Genomic DNA, 10,383 nt, shown 5'->3' on the forward strand with positions numbered 1-10,383 from the left:
AAAATATCTTTGCTTTGTGCTTAGGTAATGGCTTACCATGTGGCACTAGTGGGAAAGAACCCTCCTGCCAATGCTGGGTATGTAAGAGATGTGGGTTCGATCCCTGGGTGGGGAGGATCCCCTGGAGGAGGGAATGACGACCCCTCCATTATTCTTGCCTGACAGTCCCATGGACAGAGAAGTCTGGCAGGCTACAGTCCACAGGGTCGCGAAGAGTCAGACACAGCTGAAGTGACTTAGCATGCAGACATGCACAATGCCACTTGATTCATTTATTTCTGTGGCTGTGCAGTTCAGGTTTTATACACTGCGAGGGTGGGCGGAGTGGGGAGCTTTCCTTAGGAAATATGCAGCTGACAAGAGTACAAATGAGACAGAAAACACCTTGACAGAATATTCAGCCAAGTGTCATTTAGCTTCCACTTGAATTTACAAATTCAAATTTTAAGTCTTTCCACCAAGTCACCATTTACCTTTGAGCAAGTCATTCAGACCCCTATAGACAAGGTTAGGCTAGATTGCTGCTGCTGCTAAGTCACTTCAGTCGTGTCCAACTCTGTGCGACCCCATAGACAGCAGCCCACCAGGCTCCCCCGTCCCTGGGATTCTCCAGGCAAGAACACTGGAGTGGGCTGCCATTTCCTTCTCCAATGCACGAAAGTGAAAAGGGAAAGTGAAGTCTCTCAGTCGTGTCCGACCCTCAGCGACCCCATGGACTGCAGCCTTCCAGGCTCCTCCATCCATGGAATTTTCCAGGCAAGAGTACTGGAGTGGGGTGCCATTGCTTCTCCGTAGGCTAGATTAGGGGTCATAAATTTACATAGGGCAGATTGCAGCTGCATGTTTGTTTTATCTGTTCAGCAAGATATTTCAATATATTTTGAATTCAAATGTGTGTAGCCAAATTCCTATGACCCCATTCCTTATTTGTTTTACCCTGGCACTCTAGCAAGGGGGCAAGGCATATTGAGAAGTCACGAGGAATGGGACCCCGGAAGGCAGGCTGATGTTCTTTAAAAAGCCTGCCTCCCTAATTTCCAGCCATTTTCCACCCAAGTTGTTATGAGAAGTACCCAGTGGTGTTTGGGCTTAAGTCCTAACTTTTCCTGGTCCTTGAAAACCCTGAGAAAATCAGAAAGCAGAATAAATACAAAGATTTCCCCCAATCATTGCATAATTTAACACGCAACATGAAAATCCATTGTGCTCAATACAGTCGCATTTCACATATGCCATAAAAAAAAAAAAAATCCGTAACAGGAGCAAAAAGAGCAGATAAGTGAAAATCTCCCACAAAGGAAATTCTAAGCACATTCGGTAATGTTAAGAGTTTCTTTTTCTTTTTTTTTTTTCTTTTGGGACTGGCTTCCTTTTTTAAATTTATTTATTTTTTAATTGAAGCATATTAAGTGTTTCTTATTATTCTTTTTAACAGAAAAGAAACGTGATCATTTTATTCCTGATTAGATTTTATCATTGTTGGCTGAGACAATACAGCTTAATATATAAGAGGGGAAACTTGATTCACATTAGGCACTGTGAACTTGATATGGAAAATATATTTCAATTTTAATTTTCTGAAGTATAAGTTGTGTAATGTCCTTATTTTTGCATATGTCATTGGACATGAGCTTTAACATTGCTAATATGCATGGAAAGAGAGTAAATATGTGTTTATGAATGTAGAAAAACATTTTGAAGGTCTTTATGAAGTTATTTATAACAAAGTAATCCAGGAACAGGTCATCTTTCAAGTAATCATTTCAGTGTATATTAGTATTTTCTCAGAGCCGTAAAGAAGAAATAAACTAGACTAAAAGCTCTTCACTAGGAAGTCTTGTTTCTTCTTAATGAAGTGTGTATGAACAACTGTTCATCCTACTAATGTCAAGGCTACTTCCCACCAGATCGCCACAGATGAAGACAGTGGAATCCTCCTGTATAAGGGTGATAAAGACCATATTGCTGTAGAACTCTACCGAGGACGTGTTCGTGCCAGCTATGACACCGGCTCCCACCCGGCTTCTGCCATTTACAGGTGAGGATCTCTCAGTTACTGGGTGAAAACAGTTGCTTAATGCAGAACTGCTTCTCTTCTATTATTGTGTTATGGGGAGGGAAGGAATAATTTGACTACAGCAGACTTTGTAAGTATATTAGAGGCCTGGCAATAACAGATAGCATACTCAAGCTGGATAATTGAGGAAGGATTTATTAGATGACTATTTACAAAGATTATTTGGGACAGTGGAGTGATCTGAAGTTAGTAACTCGGAATATTGCTCCTGCCCATGGGCTTGAAGGAAAGAGGGGAGACAGCAGTTATGGAAGTCAATGCTAAGAAAAGGAATTGTGAAGAGGACTGCCTGACAGAAAGAAGCAGCTCCACCTTCAATGGAGGAATGCTGTCAAGCCTCAGGGAAGGAATCAGGGTTTTAAATACTCGATTTCCCAACAACCTCCTGCTCATGCTTCTCTCTGGCCAATCAGATGCCAGAAAACATCAGACCACCCACTGATCTCGGTAATGTAGCTCACACGTGAGCCTCTCAGGGCTCAGTGCAGGGAGAAGATGGATGGAGAGTAGTTCTAGAGAAAGAAATGCAGGATACCCAGCACAGGGAAAAATTTAAAGTTACTATTCATGCAATCTGTATTTATTGAACACTTGATGTGTGCAAGGCACAGTTCTAAGCTTTCAGCAACAAAGTTCCTGCCCTTAAGAAGCTTACACATAAGAAGCCAATGGACACCTCCAAGATGTATAATCGTATCATTCATTTTGGAAGTTTCTAATAACATAATGAATTGATGATATACTGAATGCGGTAATAATATACTGATATGTGGATGAGGGAGGATACACTGCTCAAAGTACGCTTTTTGCATAACCTTCAGAGCCCCTCCTTTGGGTCTCAACACCAATCATTTGGCAGACAAGTTACCTAGTTATCGAATTTATTTCTTCACATGTATAAATAACTGCCACCATTTAGAGCAGGGTCACAAATTCAGAGGCAGTCAGTTTTTCCAGGTGATAACTTAAATGAACTGAGTGGGCTAATTGCAAGCAAATGATATGTGCTCTCATTCTTTTATTCTTGAAAAGATTCTAACTTTTTAGAGAAGCATTTCTGGGTTACAAATAGCCTTGGTGTTGGCACCATAATAGGAATGGTTGTAAGCAGAGTGAACTAAAAGCAAATCTTTGTCAAAACAGGACTAGACCTCTTCTACTCGGGTCTCCCTGAATGCTGCCATGTGAAAATGTGGACCCAGGTTTTGGCAGAACTTCTGATTTTTCAAGAAAAAAATTGACACTTTAAATATAAAGTTTTCCTTCCTTAAATATGATTCACATTTTTTAAATGCCATTTGTGGCAAACAAAACACATTTGTAAACCAAACACACTGGGCACCAAGTTTGTGGGCATTGACTGAGACAAAAAATGGAGATACTGTTCTCTGTGTTACTGACATCATGCTTATATATTTTCCATGTGCTTCACATGTTATTTAATCTTTCACAATGGTTCTGGGAAATTAGATGCCAATTGTAGCCATGAATGGAATTCAATAAGTCCTTTTCGTGGTAAGCTAATCCACTCGGAATATTTAGAGCCTGGAAACAAACATAATTATTGGTTTCCAAGTAGATTATAATAGTTACTTCATCTCTAAATGGTGGTGAATTAGTGCCAATATTTTCAATGCTGCTAGGTCTTAAATCTTATAGCCTCAATTTGTTTCAGCTCCTAAAAAGATTTCAGAATATTGATTTTATGGTTCATTTTTGGTGTTTTGTTTGTCTTATTTTATGCAATGAAACAGCATCGAACTCTCAGAAACTATAGTAAAAGTTCTTGGAGTTGGCTTGTTAAAGCTAGTGTTCACATAAAATATACTTAAAATGCTTCTAGATGAGTTGTAAAAACCCAAACGATTATATCCAAATGAGGACTTACTCTAAAGAGCTTATTATGAGTTTATGTTCATTACTATTTTTGCTTAACAATAGAGTATACCTTGTAACATCTATAAAAAAAGAATAGTATCATATCACACACTTTTTGTTATGAACCAGAAGTAGAGGTTTCTGCTTGAAGATCATCTAATAGAGACATCTGTTATGAGGGCCAGGGAAAACATAACATTTGTTTATTTCTTGCTCTTAAGTTTATGTCAAAACAATCAATAAAGGTTATTGCATTATTTTTAAGTAAAAGAAAAGAAGCAACAGTCACCAAGAATTTGAATAGAGAGATCATACATAGATTGATTTATTGATTTATTTATATAGATAATGTACATATATATATATATGAATATAGTAGTATTCCAAATAAGTTGGAAAAAGTTCCTGTGACATAGACACTATTAAGAACATTAAATTATTTCAACACCTTAGGAGAATCTAGTCTTTGACAAGTAATAATCATAGTGTGAGAGTTGGACTATAAAGAAAGCTGAGCGCCTAAGAATTGATGCTTTTGAACTGTGGTGCTGGAGAAGCCTCTTGAGAGTCCCTTGGACTGCAAGGAGATCCAACCAGTCCATTCTGAAGGAGATCAGCCCTGGGATTTCTTTGGAAGGAATGATGCTAAAGCTGAAACTCCAGTACTTTGGCCACCTCATGCGAAGAGTTGACTCATTGGAAAAGACTCTGATGCTGGGAGGGATTGGGGGCAGGAGGAGAAGGGGATGACAGAGGATGAGATGGCTGGATGGCATCACCGACTCAATGGACATGAATTTGAGTAAGCTCCAGGAGCTGGTAATGGGCAGGGAAGCCTGGCGTGCTACAGTCCATGGGGTCACAAAGAGTTAGACATGACTGAGCGACTGAACTGAACTGAACTAAATCATAGTGACTAAGACGTGTTCAGATCTAGGCTTGTTCAATTACTATATATAAACTGTAGCAAGGTATTTAATTTTTCTGTTCTTCAGAATTCATAATATTAATTTTTCTGTGCTTTAGAATTCATATCTGTAAGTAATAATATAGTACGTACCCCATAAAGTCTCTTTGAGGATTTGATTCTACACTTAGCTCTGTCCTCACTCTTACCTTACTTTATCTTCATTATCATCTCCCTTCTAACAATAGAGGAAAATCTTTCTGGTGTCTATTCCTGGAGTGCAGCAAGAGTTAAAAGTGCATCCTCTATCCTCAGATATTAACTCTAGAAGTATATCATGTTTTTAATTTCTGTGAAGGGCAATTTGGAAATAGCTTTCCCACTTCTGGGAATTTATCCCAAAGATACACCTAGACACATAGAAATGATATATGCACAAGGTAATTCACTGTCGTGTTGGTCCTAAAAACAAAAGTTAGGAAACAACCCAAGTTTCTATGGGCAGCCACACAATGGAATATACTATAAAAGGAAAAAGGAATAAGGGAGGGAAAGAGAGGATGAGAAAGTTCTCTATGTAGGATATTGAAAAATTTCCAAGGTCTGTTGCTCAGTTCAAAAGAAAAAAGTGTAGAGAGCTGTGTCAAAACAAAGTAAGGTAGAGAGGAGTGTCTTTGTGTTTTTATTTTCATGTACTTTCATAAAGAAAAAACTAGGGATAGAGAGGAAAGAATGTGATGGAGTCACAACTGGTGTATAAGTACAATTTGATATAAAATTCTGATTTTTGAACCATTTGAATATCATTACAACTCAAAACCAAGATTGAAGTAATGGAAAAGAACAGGTATTCTAAAGACAGTCTGCCTTGATTCAAGTCCCAGATTTGCTATTAACTGTGTGTCTTGGTCAAATTCTGGTCCTCACCTGATAAATGGAGATAATAAATCATAGTTTCATCTTTGTAGGACTGTAGTAAAAATTTTATGATTTGATACATGTGAAGTATTTATAATGCATACCAAATAATAAGTGATGATATCTGTTGGGATCATAAGTTCAGAATGTCCAGAACTAACTTCATTTCCTTTGCTTCACCCTGGTACATTCCTAATTTCATTGAGAGGCATCACCATCTTCTTGGTCATTGTAGGTGTAATGAATTATTCTTAATCTCTTTCTTTCTTTCACCTTCAACTTGTAATTTGTCCAAAGTCCTATTTCTGGTCCTACTAATTTTCTAACGTTTATTTAAATGCCTCTGTCCTTGCTCAGGCCTTCTAAGAATATGCACTCTGATAAAAAGTGCCACATCTCCATCATTACAGCAAAGCCCATCAATAATACTGTTGCCATCAGCTTTCACCTAAGGGGCTTAATAAATATTTTCTTTGGTTGAATTAAATTTTCAAATCTTGATGTGTTTCCACTTTATATAACTTTATTAAATATACATTATACAATGTTTTAAAAGGGAATGTTTTTACATATCCTTACCTCGGAGAATTTGAGTTCAGTTAATTGCATGATTTTATGTTATATGAAATATGCCTTGGTAAGACTTTGTTTCCCAAATTATGCATTGTTTAATGTGCTCTTGGAGCATCACATATGGGAATAATTTTGTACACCAGGCGCATTGTTTCAATTACCTAATTTTCTACATTAATGGGAATGGATTTTGTTTATTTTAGTAAAATGAAATCTGTTGAATTAGGGGAAATGGGCATCCATTAATATTATTTCTATTGTAGTGTATTTGGGGTTTAAAATTTTTGATCTTAGATGTCAATTATTGTCCCAAATGAATCGACATGAGAACCATTATTTCATGGAAATACGTTTAGAGGTAGTACTTGACAAGTTGTAAGTGTGTTTAAGAAAACCAGAATGTAGTACTGGTTTCTTTTCCAGTAGAACGAAAGTGGTGTTCACTTCCTCACTGTATTTCTTACATGATTTCCGTAGACGTGTGTACTGTTAACAGGGCCTGCATGCGTGCACGGGTGTGTGGGGCAATTGTTTTCACATAGCCTGCACCGCAGTCACCTGGAAGGTATGTTAAAATGCAGAGTACTGGGCTCCGCCCTCTAGTTTGTGATTCTGATCCCAAGTGAGCCTCAGTTTTCTTTTCGTTTGCATCTGACCAGGCACCACAATGTGAAAACCACTTGTGTGAAAGTAATACATCTGAGCTGAGCTCTGAGAGCTGATGGTGTGCATTGCTCCTCTTGTCCAGGTTTCAAGACTTCATAGTTGATGTCAGCCTTGTCGGGAATATTGTCCACCACAGTAATCACCAGATGCTACAATTCCAGACTCATTCTGTTTTTCAGAGACCCAGTTATTAAATATTAGCCTGCACCCTGCTAAGAGAGCTGATCAGCAGCAACTAAGAGGCCGTAAGCAGCCCAACAAATGGGTAGATGTAGAATATGGCATGCATGCCTAATTGTTAGAATGCTTAGAGAATAGCATAAAGAGGGACTTATAATAGTGCTATGAATGAATGAATGACAGCCCAAACTTGAAGCCAGCATCAGCAGGAGTCCCTCAGACAGGGACAGAGTAACACTATTTTCTCAAGTAGGCTGATAATCACTTGCCCTTCAAAAGACCTTCTTTTCATCTAGATAGGCAGAAACTTAAAAAAAAAAAATGTTAATCACAACTGTCTGCTTCTTTCTTTAGATTCAAATTAATGTCATTTTCCAAACCAGACAGCTTCTTTGAAGACATAGTCATTACTATTTAAAAATTAGGAAATCAGATGTACACATTACAAAAACACAGGACCAGGCCATGCCTTCATCAGTTTCAGTATTCAGGGAACCTGCACAACGTCAGAGGACTTGCCTCTGCAGACTGTTAGGCTTGCTTAGCTACACAGCCTCTGGGTTATGCAACATACAGGCTTACATTAAGACAAAAAGAATATCATTGGAAAGACAGACAGTAGATAGACTTTATATAGTCTTCTTTCCAAGGTAAATAACTCAGCAGTGCTTGACATGCTATATGGGAAGGCACCACTTTTTATCAGCTTTGTAACTTGGAACAATTTGCACTTCCATTTCATGGGGAGACTTGGAAGTAACTAACCTAAAGTGCCTAGTCTAGGCAGAGTAGGATAATTGGTAATGCTGAGGTTTATGGATACTCTTCATGTTCGGATACACTGATGCTGAAGAATAAGGACTCAGGTGCAAATACTGTTGTTTTACATGTGACTCCTACCTTACATTCAAATGTAAAGTTTCTCTCTATTTTTAGAGCATTTTCATTTAAATTACATACATACAGTCCCCAACTTATGATGGTTCCACTTAATGATTTTTCAGCTTTATGATGGTGGAAAAGCAATATGCATTCAGTAGAAACCATACTTAAAGGTTTGAATTTTGATCTTTTCCCAGGCTAGCTATATGTGGTATGATACTCTCTTGTGATGCTGGACAGTAACAGCAAGCTAACCATGGGCTCCCAGTCAGCCACCAGTGTAAACAACCAATATACTTACAACTATCCTACTCTGCTTTTCTACTTTCAATCCAATATTCAATAAATTATATGAGATAGTCAATACTTTATTATCAAATAGATTTTGTGTTAGATGATTTTGGCCAACTGTAAGCCAGTATAAGTGTTCTGAGCATGCTTAAGGCAGGCTAGGCTTATGATGTTCAGTAGATTAGGTGTATTAAGTATATTTTCAACTTAACCATACTTTCAATTTACAGTGAGTGTATTCTTCAGTTGTAAGTTGAGGAAGATCTGGAATTTGCTCCAAAATACATTTACTTGATAAATTATTTTGTAAAAACTCCTTCTGAAAGCTCTTATGCAAGTACATAAATACATTTATTCCCATTTGGCATCCCATTTCTTTCCACTTAAACAATTGGGCAGGGAAATTTTTTATTAGCATTCTTACTTCACAGATGAAGCATCTTTAGCCCAGAGATACCAAAATGAGATGGCCAGTTGAATTTGTCTGGTTTCTCATTCCTATTCCACTGCACAGAGTATGTCAACAAATACTTTAAAATTTTTAAAGCAAAAAGCAGGGGTTGACATAAGCGAAGGAAGTGAAATATTTACCTTCACTACTGAAATACCTTAAGATTTACCATGGAGAAAGAAATATTGTCATTGTTAATGTGTCCTGCAGATATAAAGGCAATCAAAGACAATTTAAGGCCCCTCTTCTTTTAAGCCCCAAGTTTTTAAACTCTGTAGCAAAGCACGAGACAATTGAGTAACAACTTTCACACATCCATTTAGAAACACAAGAAAACGAATCTCAGGTAACAGATGAGTATAGTAAAACTGAATTACATAATAACGGTAGTAAATGCAATTTATGTTCCCAGTGGAAAGGTTTACTGTTAAGTGGTTCACTTGCGACTTTTGTGAGTCGTGGAATGTATAGTACCCTAGGGAGAAGTGAGAGTGTTTGCCAATACTTACAGGACCCAGAAGGATGTTACACATTGCAAGTGGATAGGTATGAGATGACCATGATAGACTGCAAAATCAATGATGGCTCAGTTTTATTCTGCAACAACTGGTGTGTCGATCACTGCTTTTATTTTAAAAGGGTATATAGATAATAAAGAACTCCTGGGCAAACCCCAGATCTCTGGCTTAAGGAAATAGCATGAAACACTAATTTTGAATACTCTTAGCTTGGCCATATTCTCTTCAGACTCCATCCACAGAATATCATCTTAAAACCAAAGAACTTAAAAATATTAATTTCACAGTACTTATCTGTTTAAAAGCTTGGCAAAGCCTCACTTAATTCCTAGGAAATACAGATGGGATTAAGTTCAGAACTCTTACTAAGTTCTGGAATCATCAGATTAGACATTGAAAGCCTTTGGGAAGAGAAAAATGTAGTCACTCTGAATTTCACTTATAAATGGGAAAATAGGATCAAAAAACAAGTTTCACATCTATATACCTCATATGCATTTTCATAATCTTCAGCTTTCATTATAAGTTTATTACATATTTTCTCCAGTTCAGTGATTTTTACTAAATACAAGTTGTGCAACCATCATAGAAGATTATTTTCCATAGAATTTCATTCCTGGGCTAGTTGGGAGAGAAATCATCTATTAAAGCCTTGTTACTAACACAACATTGTAAATCAGCTATACTCCAACAAAAATTTTTCTTAAAAAGCTTACTACTGTTGAGAACATGTACCATGACTGAAGCAACTTAGCAGCAGCAGCAGCAGCAGTGCCTGGATCATAAAAAAAGCAAGAGAATTCCAGAAAAACTTCTGGTACATTGACTTTGCTAAATCCTTTGACTGTATGGATCACAACAAACTGTAGAAAATTCTTAGAGATGGGAATACCAGACCACCATTCCTGCCTCCTGCAAAACCTATATGCAGGTTAAGAAAAAACAGTTAGAACCAGACATGGAGCAAAGAACTGGTTCAAAATTGGGAAAGGAGTACATCAAGGCTGTATATTGTCACCCTGCTTATTTGACTTATATGCCA

The 10,383-nt window shown here is 37.5% G+C and overlaps 1 protein-coding gene across 3 annotated transcripts in view; it reads left to right on the top strand.

Annotated features, from left to right (window-relative positions):
* Positions 1–10,383, top strand: part of SLIT2 (slit homolog 2 (Drosophila)) — a 404,995-nt gene that overhangs the window by 377,924 nt on the left and 16,688 nt on the right. For all 3 annotated transcript variants that reach the window (XM_010860216.1, XM_010860217.1, XM_010860218.1), the window contains one exon: positions 1,908–2,038. In XM_010860216.1, the coding sequence (XP_010858518.1) occupies positions 1,908–2,038 (131 nt within the window). The remainder of the gene's footprint in view (positions 1–1,907; positions 2,039–10,383) is intronic.

Source organism: Bison bison, unplaced genomic scaffold, assembly GCF_000754665.1.
Source record: "Bison bison bison isolate TAMUID 2011002044 unplaced genomic scaffold, Bison_UMD1.0 scf7180017864464, whole genome shotgun sequence".
In the NCBI taxonomy this organism is placed as follows: Eukaryota; Metazoa; Chordata; class Mammalia; order Artiodactyla; family Bovidae; genus Bison; species Bison bison.